The 25,360-nt window shown below is 40.1% G+C and overlaps 1 protein-coding gene across 1 annotated transcript in view; it reads left to right on the top strand.

Moving 5' to 3' along the window:
• LOC126259648 (ribosomal protein S6 kinase delta-1) overlaps positions 1-25,360 on the top strand; it is a 207,463-nt gene that overhangs the window by 68,225 nt on the left and 113,878 nt on the right. The window contains exons 7-8 of the mRNA XM_049956580.1: positions 2,339-2,460; positions 22,035-22,154. Coding sequence (XP_049812537.1) covers positions 2,339-2,460; positions 22,035-22,154 — 242 coding nt within the window. The remainder of the gene's footprint in view (positions 1-2,338; positions 2,461-22,034; positions 22,155-25,360) is intronic.

Below are 25,360 nucleotides of genomic sequence, written 5' to 3'. Positions count from 1 at the left end.
CAAACTACTATTCACTCCTTTCCTTATTGTAAAAGGTACACTCATTAAAATATGAGTTTTTAAACTGACATTAGAAGTGAATATAGCACAATTGTCAATTTAAACAATGGAAACTCCAGGTTGGAATATTAGCAATATAAGTAAAAGGTAGACTGCTGCTTACCATAAAGATGACACTTTCAGTTGCAGATAGGCACAACAAAAAGCCACAAATTAGCTTGTGACCAAGGCTTCATCAGAAAAGAAAACACACACACACACACACACATTCATTCCCACAAGTAAGCACACCTCACGCACACGACTGCCATCTCCAGCAGCTCAGACTGCAATGCAGCTATCATATAAAATGAAAGCAGCAATCTGGGAGGGGTAGGGAATGGATAGCAGGGTATGGGTGGGGCGAGAGAAGATTGCGGTCTAGTGGAGCATGCAGAGATTAGACAGCCAACAGGTGCCTGTTGGCTACCTAGTCCGTGCACACTTCACCAGACAGTGCTCTTCTCTCTCTCTCTCTCTCTCTCTCTCTCTCTCTCTCTCTCTCTCTCTCTCTCTCCCCCCCCCCCCCCCACCACCCCCCCACCCCTACCCTGCTATCCCTTCCCATTTCCCACACCCTCCAGATTGCTGCTTCAGTTCTACGTGCATGTTTGATTCTGATCTGAGCTGCTGGAGATGGCATCATGTGTGCGTGAGGTGTACTTGCTTGTGTGTGTGTGTGTGTGTGTGTGTGTGTGTGTGTGTGTGTGTGTGTGTGTATGTATGTATGTAAAAGATAATGTGTGTCTTTTGGTTGTGCCAATCTACAATCGACAATTTACAGCCATAAATGAAATTGTGGAATGGAGCAGTAAGTCAGTGGTAGGCAGTGGAAATCTTGTGATTCCATTTTGTTAAATTTTACAGTGGAAGCGAAAACGGTTTTATAAAAAATATATAAAGTGATACAGATAATGTTAATACATTTGTAACTATATGGTAGAAGCCTAGTTATTGACAAATTTGAGAAATCAAAGCACTTTCAGGTCTCTCTTTGATAATGGAGTCACTGTAATTAGAGATTTCCAGAGACAGGTGGAATTATGAGTTTTTCATTGCCTATCATCGAAGTGGCATTCACATATTTTGAGAAAACTTGTGACTTTCATTGAAACTTTATTAACAATCCTTAAAAGACCTTGACTCAATCTTTGTTAATATACTAAAGAATGTGTGAAATCAGTGCTACAGCTTTTGAAACTATCCTTAGCATTATAGTGTTTGTTCTGGGAGAGTGAATGGGGAATAGACATTAATGGAACATAAGTGACACTTCTTTGTTTTACTGCTGATTTAGTTTGCTGCTAATAGAGATGAATTTCAACATGTATAGAACAACTGTATTCAACAGGTTTGAATGTAAGCTTGAAAATCAGTCATAATAAGACTAAAATAATGTACAATAACACATCGAAAAGAATATTGCACCTTGTAATAAAGAAGTCAAAGAACCAGTTCACAAGTGTTGTAATTAGAGCAATTTAAGACAAGTGGATGGACAGCAAAAGAAACAAACAAAAGAATAAAAATGGCCTGGAGTGCTTTTGGTAAACTAAATGAGACTTTCAGAACAAAACAACTAAAGTATGTAAAAAGGAAAGCCTACAATCTGCTTGTATGACCAACTGTGAAACACTTTTAATGCAAAAGCCATTCAATAATTGAGGGTTGCTTAGTAACAGATGGAAAGATTCATGTTTAAAATTATGGGAAGTACAAGAAATGAAACAAATGGATCATGGAACAGACTGTTGTAGTACTTATACTTAGGACCTTAATGAAAATGAAGTGTAGGTCAGCAGGATATGTTGCTAAGTGAATGGGTGGTAGATGGACCTAGGATGTTATGTACTGGATTTCAAGATAAAGACTGAAATGTTGACCCAGTGGAAGATGGATGGATAACTTTGGAAAATGCACGGGAGCAATATAGGTGTGTGTAGTTAAAAAGCAAAATGCATGGTCAAGTATAGAGGAGGTCTCTATCCAGAAATGGATGTAAAATGCTGCTAATACTGCTCCTGATAAAGAGTTAAACTAGTTTTTGTAAGTCTTCTTTTTATTTTGTATTTGTCACATCATCTTAACTAAATTTATCCACAATGAAAAAGATCACATTTATTTTTTGCATGGTTGCAGACAAAATGAACATTTTTGACCTAATCAGTATAACCCTGAGTCCGATGTCATATGAATGTAGTTAATGGGAAAATATATTTTATCAGATTTGTTGATTTCAGGTGTGCATTCATTAACTGTGTTTATCTGTTCAACATGCTTTGTGATTTTTTTTTAACAGATGACCCAGACTCACAACGGAAAAAGTTTGTACGTGACAAAACAGCAAAATACCTCCTCCAAGCAGAAAAATTGTATAATGAAAACTTAGCACCAAAATTGAAGGAGTCTTTTCACTGGAATGTAAGCTATTTTTACAACACTTTCTTCTTATGTCTGTCGCAGTGTTGATAAGATATTTACAATAACGAATGAAAATAACAGCAGTCATTCAATTTACATATTACTGTAAGAGAGGTTAACTGTGGTTAACACAGGTGGTGCCATAAAAAGTTTTTGTATTTCAGCCAAGTAGATTAGAAACCGTCAGATTTCCTGTGAGGCATATGATCGCGAGGAAGTAATTACCATCATATAAGCCGCATTCTTTAAGATAACAAGCAAGTAATGTTCCAATTTGCAGCATTTTAAGATATTTATATATAATGGCTGGTGTTGAGCAATAAAATACAGTATTATGACCTATAGCTGTCTTGCACTCTCAGGATTTTTGACTAGAGTTGTCAGATTCTAATTTTGATGTGGTTGATATTCATATCTTCAGACATAGGCAATGTTTAACCATACTTGGTGACAATAGTAGAGAATTGGGCAGTAACAAGATTTGTTGGATATAAACCAGATTAATGGAGGATCTCTTTATAGCATAAAAAAGCACAACACCCTTATCAGTAATAAGTAGCTTTCCAGGTGTGGCATAATAAACAAGAATGACAGCCTTAGCTTTAGGAAAGGTTGCTGAAGTATGATAGAATCTTATCAATATTGAGGGGTTGTGGCAGCAAATAACGTGATTACAGTGTTACTGTAACACTTCGACTGCTTGTTACTTCCTTTTTTATCAACCTGCAACATTTAGTGTATTCTCGTGAATATGATATTTGTCTTCCAGAAACAGTGTGTTACATAACTTATTAAAATTAAATAATCATTTAATTTCTGGTGTGTCCTAAATATTATTTTCTAGAAAGTTGTGTCCATGACAAATCAAAGGGACTGAAGAAATAACAGATTATGTTACTGTGGTATTTTGAAGTTATTGAATACATAATCTACATTTTGCAATCCATTGTCCTCAGATAATTTCCTCCACAGAATTTATGAAACATGAAATTCCCTTCAAGTTCTACTGGCGGCTTGAATTGCCATCTGTGATATCCAGTTCATTTGTTCATTTCACTTTATACACTGGTTTAACCTTGCAGTTCAAAGAAATGGTTTATCAAAAGAAATAACTCTGGGCTAGATATCAACATGCAGTTTTTATCCTGCAATACAGTTCTTTATTGTACACAGTACAACAAATACAACCCCTGTAGAGATCCACATCATATCTTTGGAATGGCGACATTATTGTGAAGCATACGAAGAGACATTTGTGTGACAGTGCTTTGAGAGCTTCCCTCCAGGGGATGTATGGCTGCTTAGGTTTCTTGTTGCAATGCAAAAATTTGAGCATAGCTGATGTTACGTTAGCCATAGTTTCATTGGGAGAAGATAACAAACAATGAATTTTAGAGAAATGTTTGTGTTCCCTGATAAGCCAAAGGACACAATGTGAGACCTTAGTTTCTCCCGGCATATGTAATGTTCAAATAACTTACGGGAATGCATCCAGATAATGTCATAGACAACTGTTGGTATTTCACTGGAGCATACCCTTCCAGTTTAAAGGCAAAACTGCAGCAAGTAAGCGCTGCGAATTTAAAACCGTGGTTTCCACAGAAACTCCATAAAGATATAACACACACACACACACACACACACACACACTCTGCGGTGGCCCGGTGTAATGTTAAGCGTTTTCGTGGACTTACCTGTTGAAGAATCTCGCTCTCTCTCTTCTTTTTTAAAAAATAGCTGCTCTTGGAATATCATTCAATGCACCAGAACATATTTACTTCCATTTTGTACAAAAAAAAAAAAAAAAAGAAAAAAAAAAAAAAAACTTTATGACGTAAGCCCACACATTACCGGGCACCCAGGATCAGTTAATTACACATTTTTGAACACAATTAATACACAAGCTTTTATCATGGCTGACTATCCACATCCAGTCCACGTACTCTCAACAGCAGTTCAACGTCTACTAAACAGTCACTATCTTGAGTCACTCCATTTGTTTTTCAGCAATACAAAGCTACATTATTCTTTGCAGCTGGCCACGGAGCTTCCTGGCCGTATTTGATTATTCTTGGCAGGTCGCGCTGAACAGTTGCCAGTGCCGACGAATTATCTCCCTTCCAGTTTCGCCTGTACAAACAATAAATGGGTGCAGTATCCCATGCTCATCCTTACGCCCTGCTTTAAAATAACGCATGTTCGAAACGGCTGGAACACAAGTCCCTCCAGACTTTTGTAAAATTCTGGGGGCACTACATATCCCTCCCCTTAGCTCGAACACTCGTTATTTTGCACACAACATATATTTTAATAATTTCTTTTCTTAACACTTATCTTGTTACTTTGTACTACATAAAAACATTAAGTACAAAAACTCTCTTCCATCTCCAGTATTTCATTAAGCTGTTGGTAATATCGTTCATAGATATAGTAGTATGATAAACTAATAGTACAACAAGTATTATCTATTTCCAATAGAGTTATCTACTCTTGCTTCCAGGATGTGGCCAAAATAAATCCTTCCCCTTAGCCAGTTTCAAAGTTCAGGCGTTATTCTGAGTCGAGTCTTTACTTTTTTTTCTTTTTTTTAAGAAGCTGTTGCAGTGATAACCACTGGTTTTCCGGGTCTGAAAAAAAATTAGTTGTACTGGGGGTTTTCTCTTTTTTCTATCTCCTCGTGCAGAACTCGTCTTTTCTATTTAAAAAATTTTAGAATTCAAATTTACCAGGAGAAACTTTCCACTACAATCTCAGCTCACTATACCACCCTTTCCCTTTGGGTTCCAATCTATGTAAGGGTTGATACTATGGAAACATCTTCTTCCTCATCCTTGGGTAGGTATGCCCCTTCCATTTATACAAAACTATGGTACAGGTCAATCCCCTTTTTGGTGCCCCTGACCGCACAGTATAGGTCAGCCTCCTCTGGGTCTGCCTACCTGCCTCTCTTTCTCTCATGTCATCTATACCGGATGCGACCTCCCTATCTTCTCTAACAATGATTCATAGTCTTGCCTCTTTCGTACTCCCGTGCACATTATTTTATTTAATATTTCCTGGTAAAATTTCTATCTACCTCTCCTTTCCTCCTCCTGAGTCCTTCAGCCTACCTGCTTAAATTCTTTGCTTGTTCATTGCTTACAGCTTACTTATATAGCCTTAATAACTACATATGTTTCGTCCATGGTTGTAACTTTATTTCTTTTCATCGGCCTATTCGGTCTGCACAATCCTATTATTCATCAGAAACTTATTGGACTCGATACCTCTGGCTTAATATCTATTTCTTTTTATCTCCATTCATATTACTTTGTACTACTATAACTATGAACACAGGTGGATATACACTTCGTCCCGCCTTGTTCCTTTAGCTTAAGCTTACTATACCATTTCACTTGAGATGTGCAACCGTCATTACTTAGCACATGTGCTCAAGCCCTTCCTGAGCACTACTCCCCCCTTATCTAAGACGGTTGTTACATCTCCCTGTGTATTACTTGTCTGTGTCTTTGTATTTAATTGTTTGAGTGTGGAAGTGTGATCGTGCGTCCTGATTCTTCGGCCCACTAAGGTTCTTAGTTGAAGATTTGTAGAAATCACTGAAAAGAGAAGGACTTCAGTGATAGAAGTATATGAATGTGGACAGAGGGAAAGATAGATTGGTACTCTTAAGAGAAGTAAGAAAGGAAATAAAAGAATCGGTTGCTAAGATCGAAGAAAGAAAGAAGACAGCCCCAAAGACAGGAAATCCTTCCCCGTTCCCCAGGATCCCCACTTCGCCGGTACTTAAGTGAGAAGCCGGGGGAGGTATGATGTTCGGCGTCTCCTGCAGAACGGACATTCTCACCGTCACCTTTGAAGTCCCCGAAGAAAAGATCTTAGCAACTCCTATGGAATGGCAAATGATGAAGAACCAGTCACACTTGTTTGTGAGGTTTGTATGAAGGGCGTGGTGTGTAGGTCATGTCTGTGCCTATGCTACCCACCCCTTTCAAAATTAGATATAAACCCTCCCCAATCACATCACACTTCACAAAAAATATAAAACATTCTATAAAAACAGAAATTATATACTCTATAATCAAATAGTTATTCAGTTAGTCACTTCCTCTATATTTCATACACATGTTCAGTTCATGTCATCTAGGTATCATTCTTCGTAAATAGTACCATCATATTATATCTCCTGTTAGAATGTTACCCTGTTAGTTTTATCTCATGCTTAGAGGTTACTGTTTATTGTGACTCCTTAAATTAGTCATAATCGTGTAGTCATAATTGGTCTCTTTTAATACTAATATGATAGGATAGCTTAAGGGCTATAAATTGATTACAGTATAGTCGAAGATTTGAAGGGAGTTCGGTATAGGAAAACTAATGTGGAAGCAACACCAAACCCAACTCGGGAACTGGCGGACGTCACTCCGCCTGTTGACACAGAACATCAACGTCCCTGGGGGTTTTGTACATATCATTTTATATCCTTAACATTATACATTCCCTTTTCCTCTCCCATCACAGGATCTACTAAATATAGGGTTATTTGGTGTACTATTGATTGAATACGATAAGGTCCTATGTACTTCAGAAAAAAAATTGCGTGTTTCTTTTTCCAGTGCTGAACTTCGAAGGTGTTGTTTTACTAATACTAAGTCATCTACATGGTATTCTGGGTCAGTTGCGGTTGCATTGTATTTATCTACCCTTTGTTGGGCGCTCCTATGTAAGTTTCTACCAACTCTTTCCTGAATGGCTTGAAGATCAGTAGCTTTTTGTTCCGGCCACATAAAACACTTAATTAGAGGTTCTCCTATAAATGGCTTGCCAATGGCTTCTACGGGTGTCATTCCTGTAGATAAATGCGGTAGTTCATTTAGAATAAGCTCAAAATCTTTAATTATTTCTGCCCATGAGGTATGAGTGTTGTGGCAATAAGTGCGGCACAACCTACCAATCTCTTTCATTACTCTTTCACAAGGGTTCGAAGATAGATTATAGTTGGGTATCAAAATGTGTTGTATATTTTCCCAGGCTAAAAATTCCTTAACTTCATGCCTGGTAAACTGAGGTCCATTATCAGAAAGTTTCTCCTGCATAAGCTTGAATTCTTTCCTCAATGTTTCTAAGTCTTTCTTGGTGTTATCTAAATCGGAAGTTACTAAAGGCGAAGAGATATCAACACTTAATTTCTCTTGAACCTTTTGTCCTATTTATTCTTCTACTTTGTTTTTCCAAGCCATTCAAATTTGTAAGCTCTGCAAACATTAACTTTTCTTTGAAGTTCTGCTCTACAGTTTCCACCCATGATTTGACCCCTGAATTTTGCACCTTTACTAGGGGGACCACTTATCTTGTTTCTGGACATTGGGTTTTAGTGTAGTTAATTCTTGATTGACCACATTAAATGTAACATTACATACATTTTCCAAAGAGTCGTATTTTTCGTTAACTTGTGTTTCCAAATTACTACATTTACAGTCTACATCATATTCTAATTTTTGAACTAACCCTTTTTGTTTAGCTTCATTTCTTTGTTCTACATCCTTAAATAAAATATTTGTCTGTTCACTCAGGGAATCGGACAATTCTTTTTTCAATTCTTTTTTCAATTCTTGCATCTGATTACTTCGGATATTAACTTGAGCCTCTAGTTTTGTGATTCAAACTACACTTTGATAAACCTCATTAATTCGCCTAAATCTGGCCCCTGTTTTTCAATTCTCATAGCTCCAACAGACTCTATGGATTCATGTTCCTTTTCCATTGTGTTTTGTTTTGCCTTTAATCTAGTTATCAATAAAAGTACACTTGCTTATTTCCACAACCCCCCACACTTCACAAACAATCAAAGGTCAGTAGTAGCTCACCCGGCGTCGGTGGAAGGCGGCGATGGCACTGGTGTATGGCGGCATCAGCGTCGATGGACGTCGGCGTCAGCGTAGGTGGACGACGGCGTCGGCTTTTGTGGATGGCTGCGTCAGCGTTGTTGTACGGCAGCGTCGGCGTTGGTGTGCGGCGGTGGCGGCGTTGGTAGACGGCGGTGGCGGCGATTTGAGACTAACTGCAGCGTTGTGCGATTTTCTTGATTCCCTTAATCATTTCACCATTTATCAACACGATATTTCTGGATAAGTATCGTGGAATCCTTCTTCAGCCTCGCTGTTATCGGTTGCTATGGCAACTCCCAACTGTTTTTTTTTCTTTTTCTTATAACTTCTTTAATATTTGCCCTTCTTTCTCAGGTCCTTTCTTTACAGTCGCCACGTTCTTGCGGTGGCCTGGTGTAATGTTTAGCGTTTTTGTAGACTTACTTGTTGAAGAATGCTGGTTCTGCTTTCTTGCAGCACCGTTGTCTTCTGCTAGCACCGGATGCTTCTCCGAAGATTTCACTGCTAGGAAGGGGAAATTTTCACTCTCTCGCTCTCTCTCTTCTTATTTAAAAAATACGCTACTCTTGAAATATCATTAAATGCACCAGAACATATTTATTTCCACTTTGTACAAAAAAACAACTAAACTTTATGACGTAAGCCCACACATTACCGGAAACCAAGGACCAGTTAGTTAATCACACATTTTTGAACACAATTAATACATAAGCTTTTGTCGTGGCTGACTATCCACGTCCAGTCCAAGTACTCTCAACAGCAGTTCAACGTCTACTAAACAGTCACTATCTCGAGTCACTCCATATGTTTTTCAACAATACAAAGCACATTACTATTTGCAGCCGGCCATGGAGCTTCCGGGCCGTATTTGATTATTCTTGGCAGGTCGAGCTGAACACTTGCCAGCGCCGATGAATTATCTCCCTTCCAGTTTCGCCTGTACAAACAATAAATGGGTGCAGTATCCCATGCTCATCCTTACGCCCTGCTTTTCGTAAAATTCTGGGGGCACTACAACACACACACACACACACACACACACACACACACACACACACTCTCTCTCTCTCTCTCTCTCTCTCTCTCTCTCTCTCTGTAAACATTAGTGCCATCACAAACCAAAGATAACCAGCATCAGAGATTTTTGTTGTTGTGGTCTTCGGTCGAGCGACTGGTTTGATGCAGCTCTCCGTGCTACTCTATTCTGTGCAAGCATCTCCAACTAACTACTGCAACCTACATCCTTCTGAGTCTGCTTCGTAAATTCATTGATTTTTACCCTCCACATTGCCCTCCAATACTAAATTGGTGATCCCTTGATGCCTCAGAACATGTCCTACCAACTGATCCCTTCTTCTAGTAAAGTTGTGCCACAAATTCCTCCTCCACCCAATTCTGCTCAGTACATCCTCATTAGTTACGTGATCTACCCATCTAATCTTCAGCACTCTTCTGTAGCACCACATTTTGAAAGCTTCTATTCTCTTCCTGTCTAAAGTATTTATCGTCAATATTTCACTTCCATACATGGCTATACTCCATACAGATACTTTTAGAAAAGACTTCCTGACACTTACATCTATACTCGATGTTAACAAATTTCTCTTCTTCAGAAACGCTTTCCTTGCCATTGCCAGTCATTTTATATCCTCTGTGCTTCAACCATCATCAATTATTTTGCTTCTCAAATAGCAAAACTCATTTACTGTTTTAAGTGTCTCATTTCCTAATCTAATTCCCTCAGCATCACCTGATTTAATTCGACTACATTCCATTATCCTCGTCCTTTCAAGACACTGTCCATTCCATTCAACTGCTCTTCCAGGTCCTTTGCTGTTTCTGACAGAATTACAATGTCGTAGGCAAAACTCAAAGTCTTTATTTCTTCTCCTTGGATTTTATGTTAGTATTTTGCAGCCGTGACTTACTAAACTGATAGTTCGGTAATTTTCACACCTGTCAACATCTGCTCTCTTTGGGATTGAATTTATTATATTCTTCTTGAAGTCTGAGGGTATTTCGCCTGTCTCATACATCTTGCTCACCATATGGTAGAGTTTTGTCAGGTCTGGCTCTCCCAAGGCTATCAGTAGTTCTAATGGAATGTTGTCTGCTCCCGGGGCCTTGTTTCAACTTAGGTCTTTTAGTGCTCTGTCAAATTCTTCACACCGTATCTTATCTCTGATTTTGTCTTCATCTACGTCCTCCTCCATTTCCATAATATTACCCTCAAGTACATCACCCTTGTATAGATCCTCTATGTAATCCTTCAAACTTTCTGCTTTCCCTTCTTGGCTTAGAAGTGGTTTTCCATCTGAGCTCTTGATATTCACACAAGTGGTTCTCTTTTCTCCAAAGGTCTCCTTAATTTTCCTGTAGGCAGTATCTGTCTTGCGCCTAGTCATATATGCCTCTACATCCCTACATTTGTCCTCTAGCCATCCCCGCTTAGCCATTTTGCACTTCCTGTCGATCTCATTTTTGAGACGTTTGTATTCTCTTTTGCCTGCTTCATTTACTGCATTTTAATATTTTCTCTTTTCATCAGTTAACTAAAATATCTCTTCTGTTACCCAAGGATTTCTACCAGTCCCCTTTTTTTTACCTACTTGATCCTCTACTGCCTTCGTTATTTCATCTCTCAAAGCTACCCATTCTTCTTCTACTGTATTTCATTCCCCTTTTCTTGTCAATCGTTCCCTAATGCTCTTTCTGAAACTCTGTTCAACCTCTGGTTCTTTCAGTGTATCCAGGTTCCATCTCCTTAAATCCCTCCTTTTTGCAGTTCATAACCAATAGATCTTGGTCAGAGTCCATATCTGCCACTGGAAGTGTCTTAGAATTTAAAACCTGGTTCCTAAATCTGTCTTACCATTATGTAATCTATCTGAAACCTTTCAGTTTGTGCTTTTTTGTGTGATGCCACTTGCTAGGTTAGTCTCTGTATCTACAGAGTGCAAATTCTGTAGTACTGACAATGATGGTAGGTGACACCTCTCATTAACATATGCGGTTTTTTACACTGTCTTCTACAACACTCAAGATAGTTTTCTTAATAGTGCGGTAACTTTTTTGACAACTTTCACTGTAGAGTGAGACGTGTCTGTCTGAAACAGAGATACATTTCCAGCTCTGAAGATCACCCGAAACAGAGAGACTAGCGCAGCTGAAGTACTTCATCTCCCAGCCGTGCCAAAACGACCCGAAGGTGTCTGAAGCACTCATTACTCTTATGTTCCTCAAAACTAGTGAAATTTAATAAACAAAAATGGTAGATTTGTACGGTAACCATGAGAGATTGTCATACTAAAAACTGTGTGAAATACAATGAAAGTATATAAATAATAAACGAGAGAAGTTAGGCATTTTGCGCCTAACACCCTTATGTGCCTAGCAACCAGAAGCAAGTTTAGTACAATTGGCAGACTCTCCGGTACATACTGTACCATCTGCTTGTACCTCACTCCACTTTTGTACCATATGCTACTTCATGTGTATCAAGGTACATCAAGGCGAGCTTCTAGCAAGATAAAATACTGGCAGCCACAGCCAGGAATATCACAGTGTTAGCTATGATTAAGGTATTCTCAGTGCAAAATTCTACCAGGCAGCTTCGTCGTTCATTCCTTACCCCCCATTCCATATTCACCTACTGCTTTTTATTCTCTTCCTTTTCCTACTATCGATTTCCAGTACCTCATGATTATTAACTTTTCATCTCCCTTCACTATCTGAATAATTACTTTTATCTCATCGTACATTTCTTCAATCTCTTCTTTGTGTGTGGAGCTAGTTGGCATATAAACTTGTACTACTGGGGTAGGCATAGGCTTTGTGTCTATCTTGGCTACAATAATGGCTTCACTATGCTGTTCGTAGTAGCTTACCTTTACAGGTTCCAGAACTCTCAGAACCAAGGTGATGCAACTTCAAGTTGCCGCCACTCATACCTCACCTGTCATTCAACATCATCTTTGCCTCTTCACTTCCGCCTCGACTGACATCTCTGCCCAAACTCTTTGTCTTTAAATATGTCTGCTTGTGAGATGTCTGCTTGTGTCTGTATATGTGCGGATGGATATGTGTGTGTGTGCGAGTGTATACCCGTCCTTTTTTCCCCCTAAGGTAAGTCTTTCCGCTCCCGGGATTGGAATGACTCCTTACCCTCTCCCTTAAAACCCACATCCTTTCGTCTTTCCCTCTCCTTCCCTCTTTCCTGATGAGGCAACAGTTTGTTGCGAAAGCTTGAATTCTGTGTGTATGTTTGTGTTTGTTTGTGTGTCTGTCGACCTGCCAGCACTTTCATTTGGTAAGTCACATCATCTTTGTTTTTAGATATATTTTTCCTACGTGGAATGTTTCCCTCTATATATATATATATATATATATATATATATATATATATATATATATATATATATATACACTCCTGGAAATTGAAATAAGAACACCGTGAATTCATTGTCCCAGGAAGGGGAAACTTTATTGACACATTCCTGGGGTCAGATACATCACATGATCACACTGACAGAACCACAGGCACATAGACACAGGCAACAGAGCATGCACAATGTCGGCACTAGTACAGTGTATATCCACCTTTCGCAGCAATGCAGGCTGCTATTCTCCCATGGAGACGATCGTAGAGATGCTGGATGTAGTCCTGTGGAACGGCTTGCCATGCCATTTCCACCTGGCGCCTCAGTTGGACCAGCGTTCGTGCTGGACGTGCAGACCGCGTGAGACGACGCTTCATCCAGTCCCAAACATGCTCAGTGGGGGACAGATCCGGAGATCTTGCTGGCCAGGGTAGTTGACTTACACCTTCTAGAGCATGTTGGGTGGCACGGGATAAATGCGGACGTGCATTTTCCTGTTGGAACAGCAAGTTCCCTTGCCGGTCTAGGAATGGTAGAACGATGGGTTCGATGACGGTTTGGATGTACCGTGCACTATTCAGTGTCCCCTCGACGATCACCAGTGGTGTACGGCCAGTGTAGGAGATCGCTCCCCACACCATGATGCCGGGTGTTGGCCCTGTGTGCCTCGGTCGTATGCAGTCCTGATTGTGGCGCTCACCTGCACGGCGCCAAACACGCATACGACCATCATTGGCACCAAGGCAGAAGCGACTCTCATCGCTGAAGACGACACGTCTCCATTCGTCCCTCCATTCACGCCTGTCGCGACACCACTGGAGGCGGGCTGCACGATGTTGGGGCGTGAGCGGAAGACGGCCTAACGGTGTGCTGGACCGTAGCCCAGCTTCATGGAGACGGTTGCGAATGGTCCTCGCCGATACCCCAGGAGCAACAGTGTCCCTAATTTGCTGGGAAGTGGCGGTGCGGTCCCCTACGGCACTGCGTAGGATCCTACGGTCTTGGCGTGCATCCGTGCGTCGCTGCGGTCCGGTCCCAGGTCGACGGGCACGTGCACCTTCCGCCGACCACTGGCGACAACATCGATGTACTGTGGAGACCTCACGCCCCACGTGTTGAGCAATTCGGCGGTACGTCCACCCGGCCTCCCGCATGCCCACTATACGCCCTCGCTCAAAGTCCGTCAACTGCACATACGGTTCACGTCCACGCTGTCGCGGCATGCTACCAGTGTTAAAGACTGCGATGGAGCTCCGTATGCCACGGCAAACTGGCTGACACTGACGGCGGCGGTGCACAAATGCTGCGCAGCTAGCGCCATTCGACGGCCAACACCGCGGTTCCTGGTGTTTCCACTGTGCCGTGCGTGTGATCATTGCTTGTACAGCCCTCTCGCAGTGTCCGGAGCAAGTATGGTGGGTCTGACACATCGGTGTCAATGTGTTCTTTTTTCCATTTCCAGGAGTGTATATATATATATATATATATATATATATATATATATATATATATATATATATATATATATAGAGGGAAACATTCCACGTGGGAAAAATATATCTAAAATCAAAGATGATGTGTCTTACCGAACGAAACCGCTGGCAGGTCGATAGACACACAAACAAACACAAACACACACACAAAATTCAAGCTTTCGCAACAAACTGTTGCCTCATCAGGAAAGAGGGAAGGAGAGGGGAAGACAAAAGGATGTGGGTTTTAAGGGAGAGGGTAAGGAGTCATTCCAATCCCGGGAGCGGAAAGACTTACCTTAGGGGGATATGTGCGTGTGTGCGAGTGTATACCTGTCCTTTTTTCCCCTTAAGGTAAGTCTTTCCGCTCCCGGGATTGGAATGACTCCTTACCCTCTCCCTTAAAACCCACATCCTTTCGTCTTTCCCTCTCCTTCCCCTCTTTCCTGATGAGGCAACAGTTTGTTGCGAAAGCTTGAATTTTGTGTGTGTGTTTGTGTTTGTTTGTGTGTCTATCGACCTGCCAGCGCTTTCGTTCGGTAAGTCACATCATCTTTGTTTATATATATATATATATATATATATATATATATATATATATATATATATATATATATATATATGGCCCAAACTCTTTGCCTTTACAAATGTCTGCTTGTGTCTGTGTATATGCGGATGGATATGTGTGTGTGTGCGAGTGTATACCCGTCCTTTTTTCCCCCTAAGGTAAGTCTTTCCGCTCCCGGGATTGGAATGACTCCTTACCCTCTCCCTTAAAACCCACTTCCTTTCATCTTTCCCTATCCTTCCCTCTTTCCTGACGAAGCAACCGTTTGTTGCGAAAGCTAGAATTTTGTGTGTATGTTTGTGTTTGTTTGTGTGTCTATCGACCTGCCAGCGCTTTTGTTTGGTAAGTCTCATCACTTTCTTTCTTTTTAGGTATATTTTTTCCACGTGGAATGTTTCCCTCTGTTATATTCATATATATATATATATATATATATATATATATATATATGCTTATAATAGAGGGAAACATTCCACGTAGGAAAAATATATCTAATAACAAAGATGATGTGACTTACCAAATGGAAGTGCTGGCAGGTCGACAGACACACAAACATACACACAAAATTCAAGCTTTCGCAACAAACTGTTGCCTCATCAGGAAAGAGGGAAGGAGAGGGGAAGACGAAAGGATGTGGGTTTTAAGGGAGAGGGTAAGGAGTCATTCCAATCCCGGGAGCGGAAAGACTTACCTTAGGGGGAAAAAAGGAAGGGCATACACTCGTGCACACACACACGTATCCATCCACACATATACAGACACAAGCAGACATATTTAAAGTCAAAGAGTTTGGGCAGAGATGTCAGTCGAGGCGGAAGTGAAGAGGCAAAGATGACGTTGAATGACAGGTGAGGTATGAGTGGCGGCAACTTGAAGTTAGCGGAGATTGAGGCCTGGTGGGTAACGTGAAGAGATGATATATTGAAGAGCAAGTTCCCATCACCGGAGTTCGGATAGGTTGGTGTTGGTGGGAAGTATCCAGATAACCCGGACGGTGTAACACTGTGCCAAGATGTGCTGGCCGTGCACCAAGGCATGTTTAGCCACAGGGTGATCCTCATTACCAACAAACACTGTCTGCCTGTGTCCATTCATGCGAATGGACAGTTTGTTGCTGGTCATTCCCACATAGAATGCATCACAGTGTAGGCAGGTCAGTTGGTAAATCACGTGGGTGCTTTCACATGTGGCTCTGCCTTTGATCGTGTACACCTTCCGGGTTACAGGACTGGAGTAGGTGGTGGTGGGAGGGTGCATGGGACAGGTTTTACACCGGGGGCGGTTACAAGGATAGGAGCCAGAGGGTAGGGAAGGTGGTTTGGGGATTTCATAGGGATGAACTAACAGGTTACGAAGGTTAGGTGGACGGCGGAAAGACACTCTTGGTGGAGTGGGGAGGATTTCATGAAGGATGGATCTCATTTCAGGGCAGGATTTGAGGAAGTCGTATCCCTGCTGGAGAGCCACATTCAGAGTCTGGTCCAGTCCCGGAAAGTATCCTGTCACAAGTGGGGCACTTTTGTGGTTCTTCTGTGGGGGATTCTGGGTTCGAGGGGATGAGGAAGTGGCTCTGGTTATTTGCTTCTGTACCAGGTCGGGAGGGTAGTTGCGAGATGCGAAAGCTGTTGTCAGGTTGTGGGTGTAATGGTTCGGGTCGGGAAAGCCTCTGTATATGTCTGCTTGTGTCTGTATATGTGTGGATGGATATGTGTGTGTGTGTGCGTGTGTATACCCGTCCTTTTTTCCCCCTAGGGTAAGTCTTTCCGCTCCCGGGATTGGAATGACTCCTTACCCTCTCCCTTAAAACCCAAATCCTTTCGTCTTTCCCTCTCCTTCCCTCTTTCCTGACGAGGCAACCGTTGGTTGCGAAAGCTAGAATTTTGTGTTTGTTTGTGAAACATTCCGCGTGGTTGAAAGCATATGCGACGGTGAAGAGAACGTGATGCCAATCCTGAGCAGTCCATTCGGCACTGCATGGTGTCGTGGTCACAAAGATGAACCTTGGCATAGACATCAGGAGTGAAGTCGCGCATCATGCAGCCTATTGAGCCGTAACATGACGTCCTGTGGCTGCACGAAAAGCATTATTCAACATGGTGGCATTGCTGTCAGGGTTCCTCCAAACCATAATCCGTAGCTAGCTGTCATCCATTGCAGTAGTAGCCCTTTGACAGCTTGATCGAGCCTTTTCATCAACAGTTCCTGTCTCTCTGTATCTCCTCCATGTCCTAACATCGCTTTGGTTCACTCCAACATGCCTGGACACTTTCCTTGTTGAGAGCCCATCCTGGCACAAAGTAACAATGCGGACGCAATCAAACCAATGTATTGACCATCTAGGCGCGACTGAACTACAAACACAAGCCGTGTACCTCCTTCCTGGTGGAATGACTGGAACTGATCGGCTGTCAGACCCCCTCCGTCTAATAGGCACTGCTCATACATGGTCTAAGAGCCATCAGAGTACACTAAGGGACTATCACTAAGTTATATGCAAAGGTCAAGAAACTGACAGCAATAGACTAAATCTGGAGTAGTTTCCTTAGGAAGTGAATGAAGTTCGAGGGGAACACAGGCTGCCATATGAAGCCAAGGTGGTGAAGACTTCATACCCATTGGGAAAGTGGCGGGGAGCATGAAGTAAAGCTGCCGGAGCAATAGCCGAAAGCAAAATCCAGAAAGTAACTGAAAAGAGGGACACACCCCATACTGTTGGTCAAAAAGGTCATCAAAGGAGGAGTCATAGGAAGGGTGGCTGGGCATGGCAGACAAATGGCATGTGTATCTGCTGAGTAGATATATTGAAGAGCAAGTCCGGAGATGGGAACTTGCTCTTCAATATATCCTCTCTTCCCATTATCCACCAGGCTTCAGTCTCCGCTAATTTCAAGTTGCCGCCACTCGTACCTCACCTGTCATTCAACCACATCTTTGCCTCTGCACTTCCGCCTCGACTGACATCTCTACCCAAACTCTTTGCCTTTTAATATGTCTGCTTGTGTCTGTATATGTGTGGATGGATATGTGTGTGTGTGCGAGTGTATACCTGTCCTTTTTTCCCCTCTAAGGTAAGTCTTTCCGCTCCCGGGATTGGAATGACTCCTTACCCTCTCCTTTAAAACCCACATCCTTTCGTCTTTCCCTCTCCTTCCCTCTTTCCTGACGAAGCAACCGTTGGTTGCGAAAGCTAGAATTTTGTGTGTATATTTGTGTTTGTTTGTGTGTCTATCGACGTGCCAGCGCTTTCGTTTGGTAAGTCACATCATCTTTGTTTTTAGATATATTTTTCCCACGTGGAATGTTTCCCTCTATTAATTTTTATATATATATATATATATATATATATATATATATATATATATATATATATATATAAACAAAGATGATGTGACTTACCAAACGAAAGCGCTGGCAGGTCGATAGACACACAAACAAACACAAAGACACACACAAAATTCTAGCTTTCGCAACAAACGGTTGCTTCGTCAGGAAAGAAGGAAGGAGAGGGAAAGATGAAAGGAAGTGGGTTTTAAGGGAGAGGGTAAGGAGTCATTCCAGTCGCGGGAGCGGAAAGACTTACCTTAGGGGGAAAAAAGGACAGGTATACACTCGCACACACACACATATCCATCCACACATATACAGACACAAGCAGACATATTTTTGGAATGTTTCCCTCTATTATATATGTATAGACACACACAAAGATGATGTGACTTACCAAACGAAAGCGCTGGCACGTCGACAGACGCACAAACAAACACAAACATACACACAAAATTCAAGCTTTCGCAACAAACTGTTGCCTCATCACTATTCCTTACTGTCATTTATTGTTAACAATATTAGCTTATTCCCAAGAATAAGCAGCTATCACTCAGTTAACACTCGGCAGAAATCAAACCTGCATTTGGATTGGACTTCCTTAACTCTTGTGCAGAAAGGTGTGCAGTGTACTGCCGCATCCATTTTCAATAAGCTACAACTCAAATTCAAAAATCTTAGCAGTAATCCACACGGTTTCAAATCTAAACTGAAGAGTTTCCTAATGAATTACTCCTTCTATTTGTCAAGGAGTTCCTTGAAAAAGTAAGCTGATTCTTGTTGTATTGTTGATTGCGTTTACTTAAACTTATGGATTGACTTTTTTCGGGTTCATAAACATTTATTTTTATCTGTTATTACTTTTATGTTGTAATTTTGTGTACTGATACGTTCAATAACCTTGGAGATTTGCTCCTCAATTTGGTCCTACAGAACTTGACATGTAAATAAATAAAATCTAGTTACAGTGAAACTTTGGCATGTTCTTGTGTGCATGCCTGTGAAGCATTTTGTGGATGTAAAAACCACTTACCTTCCATAGGGATTGGGGTGAAGAGAGGATGTCTAGGAAGCTTGACTCAGGAACATCTGGAGCAGTTCCATTCAAATTTTGTGTGTATGTGGCTCATATTGTTTGTTAGTATACTCCTACTATCCCTGTGTGTGAGGGGGTGGGAAGTCATGACATGTGAGGAATTCCAGTAACAAGCAGTATTAATATCAAATCCATAGATTTTGGGATCACTAGACTTCTTGGTGACGGTTGCTATGGCAGTGACAATAACATTAACATTTCACCCAGAGACTTGGGGACAGGGAATGGGGGTGCAGATTTAGTGACAATTCAACATATCTCTGTAATGTCTCAAGGAATTTCTACCAAAATTAGCATATGTATCACTTGCTATATGGAAAAATTTAATGTGGTAGTGAGACATCCCTAGCACTGAGAATTTGTGGTGAAAACAGTTGACATAAAAATGTAAATTAATAATGCCTGGAGCAATTTGAACCAGATTTGGTATGCACAGGGGTCATTATTTGTATAAAAATTACTGCAAGAGTGAGATACCCTTACTATCCCTAGGGTTGGGGGTAATTGTGTTAATTAGCATTGCAGACAGCCAAAAATGTTGCCTGCATGTTTTGTGGCCAAAGATCATGCTACTTTGTTCAATACCACAACTACATTTTTCTGTTGAATCACATGGTGCGAAACAGCAGAGGATAAGACGGTTGCCAGTGACAATTCTTTCTCTCAAAGTGACAAGCAATTACTAGCAGAATTAAGTTTCCTTAGAATTCAGCTGCAACTGCAGGAAACAATTAGCTAAAGATACAGATGAAATGTCTTGTATAAATATTTGTGAAATGTGTTAAATGTATGTGACATACATGTTACATGGGTGAAGTCACTTGCGAAAAATTGATACGCAAAAAATCATTGTATTTCATTTATTTTGTATAGGTAAATGTGTCTGCTTTGTATACGTGTACCTACTTAGAAAGAAAAAGATGCTCTGCAATGCATTCCAGGTTAGTTTTTGTGAGAAACAGTAGTAGTACCATCACTGATCCTCAAGGCAGCAGCCACTTAAACATGCCCCAATTTGACAGCAACTCATAGTTTTTCTTATTATTTTGGAGAATGACCTTTTGCTTTATGTTTTTAAAATGTGAGGTGAAACACTAATGAGCTGCTTCTCTTATTCCTTAATGGTTGAGATTCTGAGGTAATATTTTATGATCAACACAACCAAACACTTAAATCAAAAAAGATGTTAATGTTCACAACTTTTTGATTAATCTATCCAGAGTGTCACAAAGGAAAGGGAATTGGGCTTTTTCAAATCTTAAACCACTTCTAAAACAAACTGTACATTTGACAGCAAATTATGTGAACTGAAATGACAATCAAATTTTTGCAAACACCAGTGGTATAGAAATAGGTCTAAAATAGTCTATGTTACCGCTTTCTCCATTTTTACAAAGCAGTTTCAGTACTTAGTACTTTAAACATTCAGGAAACTGACCATTCCTAAAGGAAAAATTACTGGACTAACATGTGCAGGGGCTGTGCTGTTGGATCGTGCTAGATATTCAATCACATCCACGAGACTCCTTAGTCTTCACTGATATAATTATTGACTCAGTCTCCCCCTTGTAAGTACCACAGAGATGTACATCAGATAGCAGTCTTGGAAAGCCATTTTCAAGAGAGATTTATGATATCTGTAGAAACTAAGTTTTTATGTAGTTCAACTGCTTTATCCATCAAGTGATTGTTAAATACTGTACATATTTCATAGATATTTTTACAGGAGCTCTTTGCAGAGTGGGGGAGCTAGTCTGTATTGTAGTACAGAAAGCTTCTGAAATGTCACATTGTTTGTGTGGTGCTGTGATATACCAGTAATGGCAGAGTCAACATCTATGAGCAGTTCACTAACTTTATCTCCAGTACCCCTTACATTTTGCTGGAATGTGCCACACCACACACTGCACACACTAAATATCAGCTTTGCCAATCTCCCCTTCCCATACTTACTGAAATGAAGGCTGTGCCCAGTGAAACCTGATCTATTAATAGACTCAACTGGCACCACTACAATGTGAACCATACCCTTCTTCATCAGTGCATTCCCAACCCCCATACATCTTACAGCTGTAATAAGATGAGTTGAATCATGACCCCAAGATAGCTGCATTTTGAATAGCTATCTTTTACAGGCCACAACTTACTTCATACTTCTGTCCCTATCCAGTCTGTTACCACCTCCACCCACAATCGCTATCTGATCCTCATTTGTAAATCTTATATATAACTCCCTTATGTTGTCTATCACCTGAGCCAACCTTGCACTGTGCTTTGCTTCACAATCCTGATGACCTGGTACTCAGCCCCCAACACTTATTGCAACAGTTATCCTTCACCTCTGCCATGTAGATCAGTAGGGGAGTTTGAGGCAGATATCAAGTTCTGTACCATTGTGCCTTAATGAGTTTAAAGCCAGACATAAGTATAGCAGATTCTTGTCACCTAATCTACTTGTGTTTCAGTGTGATTGCCACCTAGTGGCTAGTCTCACATGGTGCTAGCAGAGTAACATTGGCATGACATTGATATCCAGTTTGGGATTACTGTTTATCTAGGACCAAGCTACAAGACAGACAGGTTGTTATATCCCAAGTAAATAAACTGTGATTATTAATTGTCATTCATGGTATTACTGTCAGTTTACTTTGCTCATATTTACCTTTTATCCAGAGTGTGTAATATTAAAACTTCTCCACCCTCAGTTGTTTTATAAATATCATTTTGTTTTATTTTATTCTGTATGACACCATCTTTGTGTTCTAAAAGCATTTTTTCTTATTGATGAACAGCCATGTTTTCTATGTTTTATGTTGCTGTTATATCAAATTGCGTGGTTAATACCAGGAGTCTGAGCATCAGTTATCAAGACATTCCTCAGAACTGAAGTCCTACAAAGTCCTTGGAATTATTGATAGAGTGATGTTGGCTCTAAATAGACAAGAAAACAAGTGCTATGTTATTAAGGTGAGTGAAATAATTTTAATGTCCAATGGTGTTATACACCACAGGAAACAGTTTTATTTCTTAAGGTACTTCTTCACTATCAGAAACTTCATTTACATTTTGAGGAACAAATAAAAGCACAGTTTGGGAAGAAATCTGCAAATAATTTCTTCTATAAATTTTGGTTGGTGAATAATAATAATGATAATAATAATAATAATAATAATAATAATAATAACAAGCACAAATAGAACACAAAGTGACACACATGTTAGATATAGAAGAAAAATTTCAGCTGACATATATAGAATACAAAGACACAAATACAGACATAAGACCATTCTTGCATAGACCGCCAAATAACCCACAAGTCGAAACAACAATAAAAACTATCAACACAATCATACACAACAAAATAAATGAAAACACGACTATGGAAGAGTTACAACTACTGGTTTACATAGGAGCACTCACTACACTAAATATACACACTAGGCAGAGATCAGGACCAACCAACACACAGAAGAAAACCACAAAACCAGCATGGCAACACAGGCTACAGATCAGAATAGAAAAACTGAGAAAAGACATCGGACAGCTAACACAATTTATAAGAAATGAAATGTCAGAAAAAAAACGAAAAAGGTTAGGTAAAATCTCACAACAAGAAGCGATAGAGCAATTAGATGAAAAGAAGCAGAAATTACAAGCATTGGCCAAACGACTTAGAAGATACAAAAAAAGTGAAAATAGAAGGAAACAAAACCAAACGTTCAACACAAACCAAAAGAAATTTTACCAGACAATAGATAACACACACATTAAAATAGACAATCCACCAAACATAACAGACATGGAACACTTCTGGAGCAACATATGGTCAAACCCGGTACAACATACCAGGCATGCACGGTGGATACAAGCAGAAACAGACACATACAAGATGATACCACAAATGCCTGAAGTGATAATTTTGCAACATGAAGTCACCCAAGCAATTAATTCTACTTACAATTGGAAAGCCCCTGGAAAAGATAAAATAGCAAATTTCTGGCTAAAGAAGTTCACCTCAACACATTCACATCTAACTAAATTATTTAACATATCTAAAAACAAAGATGATGTGACTTACCAAACAAAAGAGCTGGCAGGTCGATAGACATACAAACACAAACATACACACAAAATTCAAGCTTTCGCAACAAATGGTTGCTTCATCAGGAAAGAGGGAAGGAGAGGGAAAGACGAAAGGATGTGGGTTTTAAGGGAGAGGGTAAGGAGTCATTCCAATCCCGGGAGCGGAAAGACTTACCGTACGGGGAAAAAGGACAGGTACACACTCGCACACACACGCATATCCATCTGCATCTACACAGACACGAGCAGACATTTGTAAATGCAAAGAGTTTGGGCAGAGATGTCAGTCGAGGCGGAAGTAAAGAGGCAAAGATGTTGTTGAAAGACAGGTGAGGTATGAGCGGCGGCAACTTGAAATTAGCGGAGGTTGAGGCCTGGCGGATAATTCCGCTCCCGGGATTGGAATGACTCCTTACCCTCTCCCTTAAAACCCACATCGTTTCGGCTTTCCCTGTTCTTCCCTCTTTCCTGATGAAGCAACCGTTCGTTGCGAAAGCTTGAATTTTGTGTGTACGTTTGTGTTTGTTTGTATGTCTATCGACCTGCCAGTGCTTTTGTTTGGTAAGTTTCATCATCTTTGTTTTTAGATATATTGTTTTTAGATATATTTTTCCCGCGTGGAATGTTTCCCTCTATTATATTCATTAAATTATTTAACAGTTACATTGCAGACCCATACACATTCCCTGATACCCTTACACATGGAATAACTTATCTGAAACCTAAAGATCAAGCAGACACAGCAAACCCAACTAAATATCGCCCCATAACATGCCTACCAACAATATACAAAATATTAACTTCAGTCATTACACAGAAATTAATGACACTTACAACACAGAACAAAATTATAAATGAAGAACAAAAAGGCTGTTGCAAAGGAGCACGAGGATGTAAAGAGCAACTGATAATAGATGCAGAGGTGACATATCAAGCTGAAACTAAACAAAGGTCGCTACACTAAGCATACATTGATTACCAAAAAGCTTTTGATAGTGTACCCCACTCATGGTTACTACAAATATTGGAAATATATAAAGTAGATCCTAAATTAATACAGTTCCTAAACATAGTAATGAAAAACTGGAAAACCACACTTAATATCCAAACAAATTCAAATAATATCACTTCACAGCCATTACAGATTAAGCGTGGAATATACCAAGGAGACTCATTAAGTCCTTTCTGGTTCTGCCTTGCTCTGAACCCACTATCCAACATGCTAAATAATACAAATTATGGATACAATATTACTGGAACATACCCACACAAAATCATACATTTGCTATACATGGATGATCTAAAACTACTGACAGCAACAAATCAACAACTCAACCAATTACTAAAGATAACAGAAGTATTCAGCAATGATATAAATATGGCTTTTGGAACAGACAAATGTAAAAAAAATAGCATAGTCAAGGGAAAACACACTAAACAAGAAGATTACATACTGGATAACCACAGCGGCTGCATAGAAGCGATGGAAAAAACAGATGCCTATAAATATCTAGGATACAGACAAAAAATAGGAATAGATAATACAAATATTAAAGAAGAACTAAAAGAAAAATATAGACAAAGACTAACAAAAATACTGAAAACAGAATTGACGGCAAGAAACAAGACAAAAGCTATAAATACTTATGCTATACCAATATTGACCTACTCATTTGGAGTAGTGAAATGGAGTAACACACACTTAGAAGCACTCAACACACTTACACGATCACAATGCCACAAATATTGAATACATCACATACATTCAGCAACAGAAAGATTCATATTAAGCAGAAAGGAAGGAGGAAGGGGATTTATCGACATAAAAAACCTACATTATGGACAGGTAGACAATTTAAGAAAATTCTTTATAGAATGAGCAGAAACTAGCAAAATACACAAAGCAATCACTCATATAAATACATCGGCTACACCACTGCAATTTCATAACCACTTCTACAACCCTTTAGATCACATAACATCAACAGATATGAAGAAAGTAAATTGGAAAAAGAAAACACTACATGGCAAGCACCCGTATCATCCAACACAGCCACACATCGATCAAGACGCATCCAACACATGGCTAA

This window comes from Schistocerca nitens, chromosome 5 (assembly GCF_023898315.1).
Source record: "Schistocerca nitens isolate TAMUIC-IGC-003100 chromosome 5, iqSchNite1.1, whole genome shotgun sequence".
In the NCBI taxonomy this organism is placed as follows: Eukaryota; Metazoa; Arthropoda; class Insecta; order Orthoptera; family Acrididae; genus Schistocerca; species Schistocerca nitens.
The sequence above is the reverse complement of the archived record's forward strand: the minus strand, read 5'-3'. Positions and strand labels throughout refer to the sequence as shown.